Source organism: Dasypus novemcinctus, chromosome 9, assembly GCF_030445035.2.
Source record: "Dasypus novemcinctus isolate mDasNov1 chromosome 9, mDasNov1.1.hap2, whole genome shotgun sequence".
Taxonomy (NCBI): domain Eukaryota; kingdom Metazoa; phylum Chordata; class Mammalia; order Cingulata; family Dasypodidae; genus Dasypus; species Dasypus novemcinctus.
In genome coordinates this window covers 6,087,213-6,107,764 of record NC_080681.1, presented here as the reverse complement: position 1 = coordinate 6,107,764, position 20,552 = coordinate 6,087,213, and the positions used below count along the sequence as shown (strand labels likewise).

Here is a 20,552-nt window from a genome sequence, read left to right as displayed (position 1 = left end):
CCCATAAGAAGATGGTACTGACGAAGATGAGGTGCTGAAGAGGCCAATGCCAAGGGTAAACTAGCTTTGGGGCTTAGCTCTTGCCCGGTCGCCTTAGCCTGACTAGCTGCCCTACAAATACAGGCCTCTAACATGGGAGGCCCTGGGAGGGGGCTGTTTTACCCACTGAGATGCTATTCTTGGGAAAAAAAAGAAGAAAAAAAGATTCCACTTAATTGTGGGTGGAAGTTTAGCCTTTCCTCTAGTATACAGGGATTTTATATGTATAAAGGAAGAGAAGTTGCTTATAAAATATTCTGTTCCCCAGGTGGGTTTTGTATAAGGTGGAACCATTTGAAATTGCTGTTTCTGAGTATGGAAAATGGTCACATAGAGGCCATTTCATCTGGTTCAACCTAATAGTTTCCACTCAAATAATAAAGAAATGGTGAATTTGACAATCCCAATAATATTTTTTAAGAAAGCCAGTACCATCAAGGAATTCTTAGTGTTTCAAAATTGTGGCTCTAAGAAAACTAAAAGGAAAAAAAAAGTGTCTCCATTGTTAACTAAGTGCTTATTTGTGTTCCAGCCAATGAAAATTTGAGGTGGTGTGCAAAGAGAGGTAACTAACCCTCTGTCCAGTAAAAGAAAAAGCAAGGGGGCAGTCTTTTGAGGTATTTTACCCTTTAGGCGTGGGAGCGATATGATCATGAAACAATAAGTGGACCACAGAGAAGATATTTACAACAAAAGCGTCCAGTGTCCGATCCCAACGTGCGGCCATTTGAATCGACTTCTGTCAGTCATTCCTTTCCACCTCAAAAATGCCCACGAACCCCCAAAACGTTTCCTTCACTCTTCTGAGAAATCCACGCCCCCCGCCCCCGCCCCAACCACGTTCTAGACCTCAGGCCTCCACTCAGACCTCCCTCCAGTGTCATCCTCTCTCTGGCTTCCTCCCTCTCGCCTTCTTATGACTGCTCTTCCCTCTGCCCATAAACGTACCAAGTTTCCATCTCCATCTCGGCCCTCGCCACTTCTCCCCGTCCAGCTGCTCTTTCTTATGTCCATCTTCTTCTCTTTCCTTTCTCCATGAAACTTCTTTTTTTTTTTAAATTTATTTATTTCTCTCCCCTTCCCCCCCCCTCCCCCCCCCCCACCCCGGTTGTCTGTTCTCTGTGTTTATTTGCTGCGTCTACTTTGTCCACTTCTGTTGTTGTGAGCGGCACGGGAATCTGTGTTTCTTTTTGTTGCGTCATCTTGTTGTGTCAGCTCTCCGTGTGTGTGGCGCCATTCCTGGGCAGGCTGCGCTTTCTTTCGCACTGGACAGCTCTCCTTAAGGGGTGCACTCCTTGCACGTGGGGCTCCCCTACGCGGGGGGACACCCCTGCGTGGCAGGACACTCCTTGTGCACATCAGCACTGTGCATGGGCCAGCTCCACATGGGTCAAGGAGGCCCGGGGTTTGAACCACGGACCTCCCATGTGGTAGACGGATGCCCTATCCACTGGGCCGAGTCCACCGCCCTCCATGAAACTTTTTGACGTTTATACTTCCTGCAGTTACTTCTTATCCCTGGAAACCCGTTTCTTCTGCCCTTTCGAAATCTCTTTGACAAAGGTCTCCACTGCATCTTCCTCATCACACAGAATGGACTTCCCTCTGCCTTGAGAGTTCTCAGCCCCGGGCCCCTTAGCAGCACCTGGCAGTGCTGTGACAAGCCCTTCCGGGAACATTTAGCCTCCTTGGTCTCTAAGCCACTGTCCAGGCTGCTCTCCCACCTCCCTTACTCTTTCTTTTGTGTTTCTTTTAGTTCCTCATTGCACCCCCCAGATACAGAGATTCTCCAAATAGCCCTTCTTAGCCCTTTTCCTTAGATTCCCTGGCACTTTCCAGTATTTACGTGAAATTGCCCTCATTTACATGCACAAATCGCTCCCCACATTCCAGCCGGCACCAGCAGGAGGCAGTGAGACACAAATGAAGACAGCAGAGGTGATGGCAGTTTCCAGTCTGGGTTCAAGTCTGGATCAACCGCTTCGGATTTTTGACATTGCTAAATATGAGAACATCACAGAGTTCTTGGAGAAGCTTAGCTCACAAATATTTTCAAGGGGTTGAGTAGATTTTAAAGTACTGTTGGGGAAATATAATTAAAGGCAACATCTTCTCCCAACTCAAAAAACCTCTCTAAAAAGGTAGAAGAGAAAGAAAACCAAATTTTGTTATTGAATAAGCATTAAACCAGAATGGGATGCCTCACAGAAAGTCCACTAAGGAGATGGCAGAGGCAGAAGGCTTACCTTTTATGTAGCTAAGCTGACACAACCTATTAACCTACATGGTCTCAAGATACTCCTCCTCCCTTTAGGACTAGAAGTAAGTCTACAGTTTGGAGCCTGGAGTCCCCCCAAGGTTATTCTAGCTTTTCCCGGGAAACTGGGAGATAACATTCCTTGAGTACATCTCACAGAACTGGCTTCCTTCCTTGAGGAAACATTCTCCCGGCGTGAAACTTGCAAGAGGCTACTTTAATCTTTAAGAAAGATGTATTTACATTTCAAAGGCACAGAGGAAAAACTTGCAGCAAATTTTCGGAGGTACATGCTGAGAGAAAAGGGAGGAGGAAAGAAGACTTTCCCTTTTCTAACCAGAGAAAATTAAATCTTTTTTTTTTCCTTTTTAAATCTGTATTTATCTTTACCGGATGGATAGACAGAGATATATGGATAGAAAAGAGATATATTTATTTCCAGGAATTTATGGACAGCTTATGTTTATCCCATAGTACCTAAATTTAATATGTTCAGGATTGAGTGCATTATTTTCCGCCTTACCCTGAATACACAACAGTAATTCTTTCTGAAATCTTATTTCTGCTAAGAGTACCATATTCTTCCAGTCAGCCTCACAAAAACCTGGGTGTTATCTCTGATTTCTTTCTACATCTTGTCCCTCCACCCACCCCTACTACCTCCAAACACTGTAAAACTCTATCCATTTTATTTCCACAGCGTCTCTTTACTTACAGTCCCTTCTTTATCGTCCCTACTGCCTTCGTTACCTCCTTCTCAGCACTGTAATTATTTCTTGTCTACGTCTGGTTTCTATCACCTTACACACAAAGGTCAGATGAATTTTCCTAAGACCATTCAAACTCTTTCAGTGGTTTTCTCATTGCCTAATGAATCAAGTCCATACTTTTAAACATGGAAATCAAGTCCTTCATACTCTGGACTCAAATTTCCTATCCGGTCTTATCTCCTCCTGCTGGCCTCCATGCAACCCTCTCCCATTCCAACTGATTACTCCTTGTTCCCCAACAAGTCTTTGATTCTTGTCTCACAGTCTTGTCATGAAGGCTTTTTCACCTGAAAGGCCCTGTCTCCCTTCTTACCCTGGCATAATCCTTCTAGTCCTTCAAAGTCCATCTCAAACGCCATCTTCCATAGAACTGTACCAACCCTGCCAAGCAAATGCAAGTCTCCTTCCTTCCGATTCCTCCAAGCACTTCTTTCTTTTTTTTTTTTAAAGATTTCTTTCTCTCCCCTTCCCCCCACCGCCCCACCACCCCAGTTGTCTGTTCTCTGTGTCTATTTGCTGCGTCGTCGTCTTTGTCCAATTCTGTTGTTGTCAGCGGCATAGGAATCTGTGTTTCTCTTTGTTGTGTCAGCTCTCCGTGTGTGCGGCGCCATTCCTGGGCAGGCTGCACTTTCTTTTGCACTGGGCGGCTCTCCTTACGGGGCACACTCCTTGCGCGTGGGGCTCCCCTATGCGGGGGACACCCCTGTGTGGCAGGGCACTCCTTGCGCACATCAGCACTGCGCGTGGGCCAGCTGCACACGGGTCAAGGAGGCCCGGGGCTTGAACCGCGGACCTCCCATGTGGTAGACGGACGCCCTAACCACTGGGCCAAGTCCGCTTCCCTCCAAGCACTTCTATTATCTCTCTCAGAGAGGGGTGACGACCATCCTGCTTGGCTAGAGCATAAAATCCAGGAGTCAGAAACTCCCAAACTCATCTTCGTATTTTAGACAGCCCATACACATGTGAATAAATAGTTATTGAACTGGCAAATAAAACAGTTGAAAATAAAGTGTTGGTTTTTAAAATTTTCAAATATGATCTCCATCTCCCTGAAAAATAATGGAAAAGGGGAAGTATCACCTACCCACCAAAAATAATATTGTCTGCAGAAACATGTCCTGAGAGAGACAGGTTAGTGGTACCTAAGAAACCATATTCTTAAAAAACATTGCATATTATAAACCATAAACTTGAAGCTGAGCAAATAAGTACAAAGTAAAACTGATGTAATCACTGCTCAGGTGAGAAGTAGAATATTACCAGGACCTTAGAATCACCTCAGATCACAAACTCTCCCTCGCCCCGCAAGCAGTCACTTCCCTGACTTTCATGATTACCGCTTCCTTGCTCTTCTTTGGCTCTACTGCTTGTGCACGTGTCCCTAAACAATATAGTGTGGTTTTGCCAGTTTTAAAACTTTATAATGAGGAGAGTCAATCTTTATATCATCACAAGTATTCTAAAGCGTTTTGCGTTGCTCACTAAACATCATTACCCATCTTATTGCAAATAGCTGTAACTCCATCATTTTCATTTCTGTATGGTTTTCTATTTTATGAACATATCACAAGCGATGGACCTAGGGGTTGCCTCTCGTTTGGGGCTATAACGGACGGCGCGGCTCTGAACGCTTCCACACGTAGCGTGTGTGCAGCGCATGTTTCTCTACGGCGTGGCTCTAAGCCGTATGTCAGCACCCCTGAAGAGCTTTACACTGCCTTGGTAGCGTAACTTCTTGGCAGGTGTTTTGGTTTCCTTTGGCTTCTCAAGCAAATACCATGCAATGGTTCAGCTTCACCAGTGGGGATTTATTATCGTGGTTTTGAGGCTAAGAGAACATCCAGATCCAGGCTGCTCGAGTGATGCTTTCCCTTGACGACAGTCGCTCTGGGAGGCTGCCGGTGACCCTTGGGCCTTCGCCTGTCCCATGGCCAGGCACGCGGCCGCCTCCCTGCGCCTCTCCCGTCTCTTCTGGGTTCCCTTGGTGCTCAGCTTCCGGCTGCTCCTTCTGTGGCTTTCTCTGTCTGAATTTCATTCTGATTATCAAGGATTCAAGTCATAGGACTAAGACCCATTCTGGCTGAGCTGGGCCGCACCTTAACTGAAGGACCTTCTCAAAAAGTCCTGCCTACGAGGGGCCCACACCCACAGGAATGGGTTAAGCCTGAGAACACGCTTCTCTGGGGGCCACACAGCACCAAACCACGTCAGTAGGTATTAATTTAAAATTTTCTAAAGTGGTTTAACTTCTATTCCTAGTACTTATTACAAAGGAATGTAATATAATTATATCATGCTAACTGCAACACATGAAAATTTACTATATTTTAACTTATTGCTGAAAATCCTTGGAGTTGGTTGATTGGCGATCCGGGTGATGTCCGCTTTATCAGTTTTGGGTTGAGCCTACGTATGTGCACTTTTTAGTTGACTCCACCTGGCAACAGTTGGTGCTTTCTGCCCTCTCTAAAGGCCCTCTATTAGCCCTCAGAACAGTCCTCATCCCAGATGCCTGTACGAAACCTTATCATGTATATGATGTCATTCTTCTTTTCCCTCACTGTTTTTTCCCCCACTCTAGTCTCCTTAATTTTTTTTCTTGAGATTTATTTTATTTATTTATTTTTCCCCACCCCTTCGTTGTTTGCATTTTTGGTGTCTGTTCATCTTCCTTGTTTCTTTAGGGGGCACTGGGAACCAAACCCGGGACCTCTGATGTGGGAAGGAGGTACCTAAATGCTTGAGCCACCTCTGCTCCCTGCTTTGTTGTGTCTCTCATTCTGTATTACCTCCCCACATCTCTAGGTGCATCACCTTGTTGTGTCAGCTTGCCGCGCCTGCCCATCCCTCCAGTTCGCTGTCTTCTTTAGAAGGTACCAGGATCCAAACCAGTGACTCCCCGCTGTGCTAGGTGGGAGCCCAGTCTCCTGGGCCACATCCGTATCCCTCCTTTACTTTAGTCTGTGTGGATTCACTAAATTCAGCATATGCTTGTGTCTTGCATGTTTTCTTATGAACACCTCTCTGTTAATTCCATAATACCATCAGTCCCTCCCTGTTGGACCCTGCCCTCCCCTTCCACTGGGCCCTCGGCCTCTAATAAAAGATCTCGACCATTTATTCTTTGTCCTTTCATAACATAAAATAAACTAACTTTCACTATTAATCATGATAAATAAATACCTTTCAATTTCTAAAAGATGCTTGATTTTGATTGTACCTTGTTATGATTTAATCAAGTTTCCTCCTTTAGATCTAATACTTAAGATTTGTTCCCACAGAAGACATCCCATAGTGGTCCCAATCGAAAACTTTTGGTAAGAGAAAATCTAAAATGAGTTCTGATTCCAGATCCTGCTAGACTTTACAGCAATCTAAAATGAAGCTTTTTAGTAAAAGTGTAGTGACTCTTTTAAAAAATTGCAAAACCCCAAAACCATCCAAGGTATAGAAAGAAAGTGCTGGCTGCCTCTTCAGATGCTCGTTTTAGCTAGTCTTACATCTGGCCAAGAGCTACAAATCATTCCAACCCACCAGCAAGAGGTACCAAGTGCCTCTGCATGTGGACTTTGCCCCTCCAGCAGCGTCTGTGCAAACAGCCTCCGTGGCAGGTATGCTGGAATTTGAGGCTTGAGGAAGTAGGTGCTTTATTTTCCCAATTGATAAATAGTATAGGGAAGCAGACTTGGCCCAATGGATAGGGCGTCCATCTACCACATGGGAGGTCCGCGGTTCAAACCCCAGGCCTCCTGACCCATGTGGAGCTGGCCCATGCACAGTGCTGATGCGCACAGGGAGTTCCCTGCCATGCAGGGGTGTCCCCCAAGTACGAGAGCCGCATGCGCAAGGAGTGCACCCCATAAGGAGAGCCGCTCAGCGTGAAAGAAAGTGCAGCCTGCCCAAGAATTGTGCCGCACACACGGAGAGCTGACACAACCAGATGACGCAACAAAAAGAAATACACATTCCCCGTGCCGCTGATAAGGATAGAAGTGGTCACAGAAGAACACACAGCGAATGCACACAGAGAGCAGACATCTGGGGGAGGGGGGAGAGAATTTTTTTTTTAATCTTAAAAAATAAAAAAAATTAAAAAAATACTGATCTTCTAAAAAAATAGTATAAAAGGCAAATTTCCATGCATTGAATTTACATTAAAATCCAAGGATTTAGATAAACAGATAAATTTTATGGAAGCGACCATGTTACATCGACAATGCTAAAACTTTTTTTAAAGAGATTAGAGATTACTCTGGAAGTTAAAGTTATAAAAGAACAGTGAACTCATCAAGCCTCTGCACTATTGCTCAGCCGGAGAAGTCGGTGAACATCTGAGTTGATGATAGCTAATAACCTGTATCTCATTTACCAGAATTGTAACACAGGGAACTACATAATGCGCTACCTTGGGAACTGGAGTGCTAATCTATTTTTATTCCTCTTTCTTTCTCCTACTTGCAAGCTAAGATCAGCATTGGCCAGAGACAAGTAAACGTTCAGAAAGGACCCCTGTTTAGAGCTGAAGGTTACCCTGCCAGCATCAGCTGCAACGTGACTGGTTTCCAGGGGCCCTCCGAGCAGCATTTCCAGTGGTCTGTTTACCTGCCAAAGGCCCCAGCACAGGAAGTCCAGCTCGTTAGCACCAAGGATGACAGCTTCTCTTACGCAATGTATGCACAGCGTGTGCGAAAGAAGGAAATCTATGTGGAGAGGGTCCGGGGCAACTTGGTCCTTTTGCACATCTCCAAACTCCAGATGAAGGATACCGGCAAGTATGAGTGTTACACACCAAGCACGGATGCAAAATACTTTGGGAATTACAGTGCAACGATGGATCTAACTGGTAAGCTGTTTGCCCCTTTCTGTAGCCAGTCCCCAAGAAGCCAGAGTTTCCGCCTCCACCATCGTGCCTTGCAAGGCGACTTTATAGCATTCCATTTGCTTTGGTAAAAGAGCCTATATGCAGCTCTGTATATTTTGGAGATTTGTCACAAATAGGTGTCTCATAGTCTCTGAAACGGTCATGTTAATTTTATCAGTCATCTTCGCTGTGAAGATTTAGGCAGTGCATAGTCTTCCCAGAGCCTTGTTCACAGCTGCCTACAGGCTGATAATAGCAGCAGCATTAGACGAAGCTTTGAGTGTTCTCCCCATACCGTACCTGTCCTTGGGAGCTGAGTGGTGACTCGATGAGAGACCTAGTGTTAACACAGGTAAGAAGCCATTCACATGGAATTGTTTCACTCTCAAACAACCATTCTCTGGCATATTTACTTATGAGAGAGGACCTTGGTCCTTGCAAATGTCATTTCATTCCTTTGCCTGGAATACCTATCAGCACTTTTTCAGTTCAGCGAACTCCTACATATACTTCAGGACCCAACTCAGATAGTACCTCTTATGGGGAACTCGTCCTGACTACCTCAGTCTGTATTCCCACCTTTGTTTCCTCTTACTGTTCTGCTCACACAGCTGTTATTAGCATTCATCCAGTTACATGCTGGATATATTTATATATCTCCCTTCTACCAAAGCCTGAGCTCTTTGGGAAGAGAAAGCTTATCTCAGTTCTTAGCACAGTGAATAGCGCTGAGTAGGTGCTCAATAAACGTTCCCCGATTGAATTTAAGTGTTGCTTTAACATAAGCTTAGACTGTGATTTCATTGGAGGAAGGAGAGACTGGTAGAGTAGTAGGGTAGCTACCGACCCTTTGGGAAGGATGGTATTTCTGTCTCTGATGGATTATGCTCGATTATTTATGAGCTTTATTTTATAAAGGAGCAGGTTGAGGCCCAGAAACTTTAAGTGACTTGCCAGAAAGATTAGGTTCATATAGTCAGATAGGAACAGATTTAGGATCAGAGTCCGGATCTTGTAGATCCCAGTGCTTGTCAGACACTCCATGTCTTGTTAGATAAATCGGTTACAGCACAGGTTAATAAAGCAAAGCCAGGGTCCATACATCGGTGAGCTATTAGTTCTGCCAAATTCCATAGACTGTACATAGATGTCAGTGTTCCCACTGGTGATAGGGAAACACATGGCTCTTGGAAAACCAACTGAAAGTGTCTGCTTCACAGATGGTGGGCCATGGCGCCAGCATCACGTCCGGAGGCTGGTCCATCGGTACTGTGCTGGCAGATTACCGCCATTCCTTTGTTTCCAGTTATTCCAGATACCCTTTCTGCCGTCATGAGGCCCCAGACGCTCAGTAAAGAGGAAGGTGAGCCACTGGAACTTACCTGCGAGGTATCCAAAGCCACAGCTCAGCACACCCACCTCTCTGTCACCTGGTACCTGGTGCAAGATGGAGGGAAAAGCCCAGCCACCCAGGTGATTTCCCTCTCCAAAGATTTTACGTTGATCCCTGGGTCCTCGTACGCAGAGAGGTTTGCGGCAGGTGACGTGCGGCTCGACAAGGTGGGGGCCACCACCTTCAGGCTCTCCATAGGGCGAGTCCAGCCTTCAGATCAAGGCCAGCTGTTCTGCGAGGCAATCGAGTGGATTCAGGATCCGGATAAAACCTGGACTTCTATCACTAAAAAGCAGACTGATCACACAACGCTGGGAGTTCAGCCTGCAGGTAAAACCTTAGGAAATTCATTAATATCCTAGCGGTGGGTATTTATGGGGTATCATCTTATTTTTTCCTAATATTTTCTTGGCCCTAAAAATTGTCTAGAAAATTGAGTAAATTTTGTTTTGACCACTTGGGAAGTATAGCTAAGAAGAACATTCGGTTTTGGCCTTGTCCATGGGGCATTTTTGATCGTTTGTTTTTTATTAGAGAAGTTATGGGCTTACAAAAAAACCATGCATAAAATAGAGGATTCCTATGGGTTTACAGAATCATAAAATAGAGAAGTCCCGTATACCACCCTATTTTTAACACTTTGCATTGGTGTGGTACATTTTTACAATTGACTAACGCACTTTTTATAGCTATAGTTTATGATTTAACTTAGGGTTCGTTGTGCAGTTCCTTGAATTTTTGAAAAAATGTTTATTCTGATAAGATATATACAACCTAAAATTTCCCCTTTTAACCACATTCAAATGTATAATTCAGTGCTGATAATTACGTTCATAGTCTTGTGCTCCCCTCAAAACCCTCCATTGCCAAAAGTCCATGGGAGGTTTTACATGAGATAAGATCCATTAAATGTTAGACAGAGTCCATAAGTCAGTGAGGGAAGCGGATTTTGCGACCTTCTTCCCACGCCCCTGAGTGCTTTCTCCAGGTTATCAGCTTAATCCTCACAACCTCCCTGGGAGGCGGGGCGAGGACTCACCCCTGGGAAGGCAGGACCCTGAGGCTCACCCACGCTCAGCCCCTGCCTCGGCTCTCCGGCCCGGGACAGGGGGCTGGCGTTCCAAGCCAGGGCCTTCTCTCTCGAAAGATGTCAGCCCCTCGAAAGAGCTCAGGTTTCTCCCTTGAAGTCTCGCCTCCCACAGCGCTGCTCCTTCCTGCTGTCTGACCCCTGTCCAGCTCAGAGTGCTGTCAGGCATCACGATCCACTGGCACTTTCATCCAAGTTAGAGAGGCTTCGCTGCGATTCCTCGTGTCCCTGCTCAGGCTTTAGTCCAGTCGGGAGGGGTTGCTCAGAAGCACGTAGGTGGCTGATCATTTTCTTTCTTTTTCAAGAAGAGTAATTTTCTCTTCCTTTCGAAATTGCCCTGCTGGCCTCAGGCGCTCCAGACACACTCGGCGAGTCCTGTGGACACGCCACGTGTGCTTTTAACTTAGGAAGATTCCACTGGTATCCTCCACCAAAAAGGAGCACCATCTACAGCCGTGCAACGGAGGGAAATATTTAAATGAAAATGGTACATGACTGTGCACTTTACACATCTCTGCCTACAGACGGCTTATTGGGGTTGCATTTGGAAAAGCGTGCCTCTGTCCTTCCTGGGCGAGCTGAGGGCTAGCCAAGGACATCCGTGGCTCCGTGCACTGTGGGGGCTTTACGGGCGCTTCAAACGTGACGAGGCGGTTCCCGCAGACGCCGCGAGGGGGTAGGGACTCTTCCTGACAGGACGGATGAAGGGCTCTCTCTCAACCCCTGCTTGTTTCGGTTTCCAGACGCGGACCTGCACGTCACCCTGACGGCCGAAGGCCCGCTCTCGGCGGGGAGCCCCCTGGAGCTGCTGTGCCTGGCGGCGGGCGGCGGGCGCGACGCGCAGCTGCAGGGCGCCTGGTTCCTGGAGGACGCCGAGATCGCGCGCCTGGACGCGGCCGGCGTGCTCAGCCTGCGCGCCGACTACCAGGAGCGCGCGGGCCGCGGGCAGCTGCAGGCGGCCAAGCGCGGCGCCGGGGCCTTCTCGCTGCGCCTGGCGGCCGCGGGCCCGCGCGACCAGGGCGCCTACCGCTGCGAGGTCACCGCGGGGGCGCGCGCGCCCGGGGGCCCCTGGCGGGCCCTGCGCCGCCGGCCGTCGCCCGACCTCCGCGTGCGCCTGAGCGCGCCCGCAGGTAGGTGGCGCGGGCGGGGCTGCGCATGCGCGGAAGGGGAAGCCGCCCGGCCCTGCTCGAGCCCACGAAGGCTGGCGCGTCTCAGCCACGCCGGCATCGCCGCCGGGGCTCGTGGGAGAGAAAACAGGCACGTATTAGGGTCCTCTGAGCCGGGTGTTGATGCCGTTCAAAGTCCACGAAGACCAGCTGCCCGAAGAGAAAGAGAAATGGCGAGTAAAGGAATCCTTGTTGCGCTTGCTAGCTGGCGCCTCTCCGAGGGGACGTTTCCTCTTGGCGCCCTGCTTGCCAGGGAGGAAGGTGCCACGCCGTGGCGCACAGGGGCCGGCCCGGGACTGTGTGGGTGTCGGTTTTTCACGCTGAACGTTTGGTCTGACTTTGGAGGATTCGGGGCACACCGCGTGGGCGGTTGACGTACTCACGCGGCGCTCAGCCTCTGCTTCGGGGGTCTCGGCCCCCCCCCCCCCCGGACGTAGCTCAACGTCGCTCAAGCGCGATGTGTGGGACACGGTGCCAAAGGAATGCCGCGTGGTGTGCAGGTCAGGAGCCCCGAGACTGCGGCCAGGCCCGCCCCAAGGGGTGGACCCGGGAAATGGTTAGACCACCCCCACGTGGATTACTAGAAGTGTAGACCGAGTGCTATTGTTCTGCCTATAGATATTTACCCACCGCCAGTAGGAATGGATAACTCACACCCACTTGGCAAGTGTGTTACTTATCACCGAGACGCAGTAATGAGCCCAGTGAACTAAAGAAACCTCCTTTTTAAAAAATGGTGTGAGCGGAGACTATCATAATGGTTATGTTCATGCGGTGATATTGGGAGTAATAATTTTCCCTCTAGCTTCTAAACTTCAGTTACGTGACTCTATTTTTACCTTGATTTAAAAAAAAACAACTTAAGCATAATCAGGCCTCTAACATCCAAACATTAGAAGCAGATTGGCTAATATTTTTTGGTACCTATTTGTAGACTTAGTCTGCCTTTGTACTTTATGTGTTTGTGTATATAAAACAGTAGAAGACTAAACTCCTTTCTCAGCAGGGAAGAACAGTTTGCACCTTCATTGAGATCCTATTTAGATTTCTAGTTGCAGTTCTATTTTCTTTCTTTGGTGGCATTGAGCCACCTCTGCTTTCGCTAATGCCTGTCATTATAACACGAATGCCGGTAACTAACCTCTCCCGAGTCCTCTTGCTCAGCCTTTGCATGTGCCGCTCATCCAGTCTCCTCAGCGGTGCAGAAAGGTGGTTCTGGTATGACCCGCGTTTTTGCAGGAAAAAAAGCTGAAGCTCCGAGAGCTCTGGCGAGTTGCCCAGCGTCATTCTGACCCCAGAGGCCTGGCCTTAAACACGGGCCAGCTGCCGAGGACACTTGCTCCCGATGGATCTTTGCATCACCCTCAGGCACCCAGAGCAAGGCCTTGCACAGGGAGTGTTTGTTGAATGAATGTTCATTTCTACATGTCTTAGATTTCCCATCTGAGAGCTGTCCATTCACACTTTCACACTTTCACACAGACTGGGTTTCCCTAACGGAAATATTGGAAGTTCAAAATCAGGGCATCAGTCTGCAAGATTGTATGTTCTCCGCAAAGTCCTAGTGCTCTGGAGCTGGCTTGCTGACATCCTTGGGTTTCTTCGGCTGGCATCTGCCTCCCTCCTGGGTCTGCCCTTCTGGTTCCAGTGACTTCTGGTTTCTGGCTCCTCCTTTTTTTTCTTTTTTGACACCGGGGCTGGGGATTGAACCCAGGACCTCATATATGGGAAGCCGGCACTCAACCACTGAGCCACATCGGCTCCCCTGAGTTGGTTTTTTCATTTATTTGCTTGTTTGTTTGTTTTTAAGGAGGCACTTGGGACCTCCCATGTGGGAACAGGAGCTCAACTACCGAGCCACAGTAGCTCAGCTCCCCTGAGTTGGTTTTTCCTTTGTTTTTGTTTTTAGGAGGCCTGGGAACTGAACCCAGGACCTCCCACGTGGGAAGCAGGCACCCAAAGCTTGAGCCACCTCTGCTCCCCTCTGGTTCCTCTTTATGAGGCTCCAGTAATACAGACTGAAGACTATCCTGATTCAGTTGGCCACACCTTAATTAATAATAACATCTTTAAAATGTCCCATTTACGAAGGGTCCAGATCCACAGGAAAGCAGATTAAGATTAATAACAGACCTTTTTTGGGGGGTAGATAATTCAGTCTACCACACACCATATTTTAGACCTAAGAAGACTCTCCTTCTACCAACAAACAAATATATAAATATGTATCCCAAGTAATTGTTTTAATAGTAATATTGTGAACAGATCTAATTAACGTTTCTTCATTTTTCAAAACACATATTAATTAAAATTGATTAGGGAAATGTAAGTAGGGAAAGGAAGGTCATTTTGAAGTATGAAAGTCTGAATTTAAAAGAACCGAAAATTTGTATGAATACAGCTTCATTGCTTTCAGGTTCGTACACCCACGCTAATTAATCTTGCAAAATATTACCAGATGTTTTTCCAGCTAGATGTTCTTTTTTTTTTTAATCAGAGAAATTGTGGATTTACAGAAAACTTAGGCAGAAACTAGAGAGTTCCCATACACCCACACACACAATGTTCCCTATTATTATTTTGCATTAGTGTGGTACTTTTGTTAAAACTGATGAGATTATTATTACCATTATACTATTAACTATAGTCCATAGTTTACATTAGGGTTCACTGTTTGGGTTGTACAGTTCTATGGCTTTTTAAATTTATTCTGGTAATATATATACAACCTAAAATTTCCTATTTTAACCACATTCAAATATACAACTCAGTGGTGTTAAATACAGTCACAATGTTGTGCCACCATTCCCATCATCCATTACCAAAACTTGTCCATCATGCCAAACAGAAACTCAGCACCCGTTAAGCATTAACTCCATTCCCCACCCTCACTGTATTCTAGTTTCTAACTCTCTGAATTTGCACATTCTAATTATTTCATGTAAGTGAGATCATACAATATTTGTTCTTTTGTGTCTGGCATATTTCACTTAACATGATGCCTGTATCAGAAATTCTTTCCTTTTTATGGCTGAATAATATTCCATTGTATTCATAAATGGATATATTTTGGTTTATCTGTTGAAAGACACTTGGGTTGCTTCCATCTTTTGGCAATTGTGAATAATGCTACTATGCACATTTGCGTACAAATATCTGTTTGAGTCCTTGCTTTCAATACTTTTGGGTATTGCTGGGGCCTGTGGTAATTTTATATTTAACTTTCTGAGGATCCACCAAACTGGTTTTCCACAGAAGCTGCACCATTTTATATTCCCACCAACAGTGAACAAGTGTTCCAATTTCTCCAGATCCTCACCAACACTTGTTATTTTCCATTTTTAATAGTAGCCATTCCGGTGAGTTGAAATGATATCTCATGGTTTTGATTAGCATTTCCCTGATGGCTAATGATGTTGAGCATTTTTTCATGTGCCTTTTGGCCATTTGTATAACTTCTTTGGAGAAATGTCTCTCCAAGTCTTTCGCCCATTTTTCAGTTGGGCTGTTTGTGTTTTTTGTTGTTGATTTGTAGGATTTCTTTGTATATTCTAGATATTAAACCCTTATTAGATCTGTGATTTCCAACTAGTTTCTCTCATTCATCATGAAGTCCTTTTATGCACATAAGTTTTTAATTTTGGTGAAGTCCCATTTATCTATTTTTTCTTTTCTTGGTAGTGCTTTTGGTGTAAAGTCTAAGAAATTATTGTGTAACACAAGGTTCTGAAGTTGCTTCCCTACATTTTCTTTTAGGAGTTTTATAGTTTGGGTTTTTGTATTTAGGCCTTTGATCCATTTTGAGTTAGTCTTTTGTACATGGTGTGAGGTAGGGATCCACGTTTGTTCTTCTGCATGTGGATATCAAGTTTTCCCCTCACCATGTGTTGAAGAGGCTATTCTTTCCCTGTTGAGTGGACTTGGCACCCTTGTCGAAAATCAGTGGCCCTAGATGTGAAGGTTTATTTCTGAACTCTCAGTTCAGTTCTGTTGGTCAATGTGTCTGTCCTTGTGCCATGACCATGCTGTTTTGATTACTGTAGCTTTGTAATGAGTTATAAAAGTATGACGTGTGAGTACGCAAACTGTTCTTTTTCAAGATGGCTTTGGTTTTTCAGGGCCCCTGACTGTTCCGTATAAACTTGATGATTGGCTTTTCTATTTCTGCAAATAAGGCTGTTGGAATTTTGATTGGGATTGCATTGAATCTGTGAATTGCTTTCAGTAGAATTGACATCTAACAATCCCTGAAAATGGAATCTCCTTCCATTTATTTAGGTCTTCTTTGATTTCTTTCAGCAACATTTTGTAGTGTTCTGTGTACAAGTCCTTTATATCCTTGGTTAAATTTGTTCCTATGTATTTGATTCTTTAGTTGCTATTTTCAATTAATTTTTTTTTCTTGATTTCCTCTTCAGATTGTTCATTACTAGTGTTTAGAAAAACTATTGATTTTTGTGCATTGTATCTTGTACCTTGCCACTTTGCCGAACTTGTGTATTAGCTCTAGTAGCTTTGTTGTGGGTTTTTCAGAATTTTCTTTAGATGGGCTCACGTGATCTACAAATAGGGAAAGTTTTTCCTGATCTCAGGGAAGAAAGCTTTTGGTCTTTGACCATTGAATATGGATGATATTAGCTGTGGGTTTTTCATAGCCACTTTTATCATTTTGAGAAAGTTTCCTTCCATTCCTATTTTTCTGAGTAGCTTATCAAGAATGGATGCTGGGTTTTGTAAAAATCCTTTTTCTGCATCCATTGAGATGATCATCTGGTATTTTCCCTTTGTTTTGTTAATGTGGTATATTACATTCATTGATTTTCTTATGCTGAACCACCCTTGCATACCTGGGGTAAATCCCACTTAATCATGGTATATAATTCTTTTAATGCACTGTTGTTTTCAGTTTGCTAGTAGTTTGTTGAATCCCTGTATTCGTAAGTGATATTATTCTGTAATTTTCTTTTCTTGTGGTATCTTTGACTTTGGTATTAAAGCAAAGTCGGCCTCATAGAATTAAGTTAGAAAGTGTTAATCGTGTCTTTAATTTTTTAAAAGAGTTTGAGCAGGATAATACTTCTTGGAATATCTGGTAAAATTCACCAGCGAAGCCGTCTGGTCCTGGGCTTTTCTTTAGTGGACCAACTAGATGCTCTTAAAGGCTGAATTAACCAATCTATAAAAGTAAGTGCTAATTATAAGTTCCTTAGGTATAAACAATTTCTCCGGATATTGTTTCTGCTGTCTTGTTTCCACTAAGGGTTTATCACACCTTTTATCTGTGGGTGGTAAAGAGGTACTAGCCTGACCTGATTTGTCACAAACTGATCAAATCCTAATTAGAGAGACTTCGCTGTCTTAGAAAAGTTTTTCATTTAACTGAAACCTTTTTTGCTATAAAATCTGTGATCCACAGCCAGAAGTGTGGAAGTGTCTACCAAGAACAAGCAGCAAACCGTGTGGGAAGGAGAGGCTTTGGTCCTGCTCTGCAGGGCGGGGGGAGCGGAGAGCCTTCTGTCCGTGACCTGGTGGCACCTGGCACGGAACCAGACGCAGCTGGAGCTGGTGGCTGGCATGGGGCTGGATGGCACCCTGCAGCGGGGAGCCTCCTACGGGGGACCCAGCAGCCGTGGGGACATAAGACTGGAGAAAGTGGGCTGGGCCACCTTCCAGCTGGAGATCGCCTCCGCCGCCGTCACCGACAGTGGGACGTACAAGTGCACAGTGTCCGAGAAGACCCAGAACCAGGAGAGAGATCCGAGCTGGGCTCAGGAGATTTCAGTCACTGTGAAATCTCTGGGTAAGTGTCAAAGAAATCCTTTCCTGAAGTCCAGTCCCCTGATTTTGCAGGGGCATTATGATTTGACTGTGGCTACGTGTGTCCCAGGACACACAGCATCATCTCTGGCCACCATATCTACCAAGCAATCACTAAAACCTATTCATCTTCATGAAGATCATCTCTAGAATACAATGTGTAAGTTGTTGTTCTAGACTAAAGACAAAATCCTGTGACTTGGAGTCAGCTTAGAGAAAAGATACACTGAGTGTGCTTGGTAGCCAAGCCTTCCACATGCTGGCTTTCCCCAGCGGCAGCCCTGGGATTGCAGGGGCTCTTGCAGCATGTGCAGAAGGATCTGATGCAGAACCCACGAGTGGGGGTGAGGGAAGGAGCCAGATCACTGGCTGGGGAGTTCCCCACCCACTCAGATGCAGCTGTCCAAGCAGCAGTCTCGAGAAACACTGCCTATTTGTTGTCGCTGGTGAGAACAGTCTTAGAGGAGGGACAACTTGGGAAAATGGAGGTCAGAATTCAGGACGGACTTTACTGTGGATCAACTTCTATCCTCAAAATATACGATATTCCAAATGTACAATTGCATGGTTCAGTGGCAGCTAGGAAAATTTGAAAGTACTGTACTTAGATTTGGTAAACATCTTAGAAGTTGTGTTTCCATTTCTGCCTGCAGAATCAAGTTTAAAAGTTAATCTGATGAGCCGTCAACCGCAAGTGAGAATGACTGGCACCTTTGACCTGTCCTGCGTGGTGGGGGCCGGCTACTCTGACCTCAGCGTCCCACTCACTGTGATGTGGCAGTTCCAGCCAGCTAGGTCTCAAGCCTTCTCTCAGCTTATTCGCATCACCCACAATGGCACCGTGGAATGGGGGGACTCCCTGTCCCACTTCCAAAGGAAGACGAAGGTTTCACGCTCTTCCTTTCAGTCTCAACTCCTCATTCATGACGCCACCGAAGAGGAGGCCGGAGTGTATCAGTGTAAAGTGCAAGTTTATGGCAGCAGTTCCCCGTGTGCAAACAGCCCCGTGAGGGCTTCTGCCGTCTCTCACCCTTTGAGCATCACTGTCGCTTTACCAGGTAAGTTCCATTTGAAACTAATAACTGCTTTTTTTTTTTTTAAACATTTCTCCAATTTTGTGTAGGTTATAGAAACAAAACATAAAATACCCACGCCCGTGGTTGCACTGTATCAGTAAGCCCCTTCTGGTGAGTGGTGTCCAGGTTAAATTAACACTGCCTTGGTGTGCATGGCAGGCCATATTGTTGTGAAAACGTTGAGATACTTCCACCCTGGCTGGTAGTAACTGTTACTTCGTGTGCCTTCCCTGCCTTTCTGCAACCCAGCAACTAAAGGCTGTGGCAGGGCAGGGTCTCCAGGACCGAGCTGCAGTGGCAAGGCTTCCTTTCTCATTGGCCCTTGCCCAGACCTTACCAGTTAGGACACATTTGGATGGCCACCCCTACTCTATAGAGCATGCCAATCCCATTAATAGACATTTACCTATTTTTAACGTGTTGACGTGTAAGAGGAAGAGCATTCATGATTACAGTCAAATACAATCTACCTTGCCAACTGGTAATAGAGCATAAAGAATACAGGTAAGACACACCTAGGCGGACTTCTGTTGTGTCATTTTCCTTCTCTCATAACCTGCTTTCTCTTAGGACAGGTAGAGTGTTCAAGGGACTTTGAAGGCATTTAGCTCTGTCAGGCTCTTGATAACAGCATGGCTTTGGACAAGTTCCTTGATTTCTCCAAGCCTTAGTTACCTCTTCTGTAAATTGCTGATATGCCTTTTAAAGGTGATGGCTTATGTAATGTGCTTACCACCATGCCTGACACCCTGTGCAGGTGCTCACACCTGGCAGCGTCTTCATTCTCTGCTGCTGAGTAATATTTTTGGTAACAGTAATGATCACCATGTGATCATTTTTGTCTTAACTTATTTGTCCTTTCTGTGGTATTTGAAATTGTTGGCCCAGTCCTTTCTTCTTGAAACTTCTCCTTTTCCTTGATCCCTATGTTAGTTTTCTAGGGATACCTTTACAAATGACCACTAAATGGGTAGCTTCAAGCAATAGAAATTTATTGAGGCACAGTTCTGGAGGCTGGAAGTCCAAAATCAAGGTGGTGGCCGGGCCATTCTCCCTCTGGATCCTGTAGAGGAGCGTCCTTCCTTGCCTCTTCTGGCTCTGGCCTTTGTTGGCTGACTTTGGAGGTCCTTGTCTTGCAGATGCATCCGTCTCTCCAATCTCTGCCATCTTCACATGGCTTTCTCCTCTCTGTGTTTGTGTCTCTTCTCCTCTTTTTATAAAAACTAGACATATTGGATTAAAGGCCCACCCTACTCCACGTGTTAATGTACAAGTGGTAGAGAAGGGGAGTGGATGTGGCTCGAGTGGTTGAGTGCCTGCCTCTCACACGGGAGGCCCCATCTTAACTTGATTACATCTGTGTAGACCGTATTTCTAAATAAGGCCACGTTCTGAGATACTGGCGGTTAGGGCTTCAGCAGATCTTTCAGGGAAATAGAATTCAACCTATCACAGCCCCCAAGACACAAGCTTTTCTTGGGCTTCTTCATAAAACTCTGACTGTTGCTTCTCTTGTGCAGAATTCTCCTTTAAAAAAAGAACTGTTCCTCTGGGTTTCGTCTTCAGCATGCATTCTTCTCATTCTACACACTTTCCTGAGACGAGCTCATCCCTACCAACGGGTAGAACCTATGTGCTGACAACTCCCAAATCCTTTATCCTGCAAAGACCTTTGCTTCTCACCTCTGGACTCATATATCCAGCTGCCTCCAGGGCACATCAACATTCAACCCTTCAAAATCATAACCCACTGTTATTATCCCTCCAAAGCCACTGCTCCTTCATTGTGTCCTACGGCCCCCTTCCCACCCCTCTCCCAGTAACCGGAACCCTGAGGGTCTTCGCTTGCCTGACTGCTATGACAAATGCACACACAACAGGTTGGCTTGAACAATGGGCATTTCTCGTCTCATGCTTTCAGGGTAGAGGCTTGCTCTCTCCCAGGTTCAGTGGCATTCCGGCTGGCTGGCAATCCTTGGGTTCCTTGGATTTCCCATCACATGGCAATATCCCCTCCTTTCTCCTTTGAGTTTTCACTGACTGCCAGCTCCTCCCCATGGCTTTCTCAGACTCTGTTTTCCAG

General features: G+C 45.8%; 1 protein-coding gene across 1 annotated transcript in view; it reads left to right on the top strand.

Moving 5' to 3' along the window:
• The window catches only part of CD101 (CD101 molecule), a 47,002-nt gene that overhangs the window by 2,126 nt on the left and 24,324 nt on the right, over nucleotides 1-20,552 (top strand). The window contains exons 2-6 of the mRNA XM_058302983.1: nucleotides 7,532-7,912; nucleotides 9,237-9,653; nucleotides 11,154-11,540; nucleotides 16,993-17,376; nucleotides 18,047-18,451. Coding sequence (XP_058158966.1) covers nucleotides 7,532-7,912; nucleotides 9,237-9,653; nucleotides 11,154-11,540; nucleotides 16,993-17,376; nucleotides 18,047-18,451 — 1,974 coding nt within the window. The remainder of the gene's footprint in view (nucleotides 1-7,531; nucleotides 7,913-9,236; nucleotides 9,654-11,153; nucleotides 11,541-16,992; nucleotides 17,377-18,046; nucleotides 18,452-20,552) is intronic.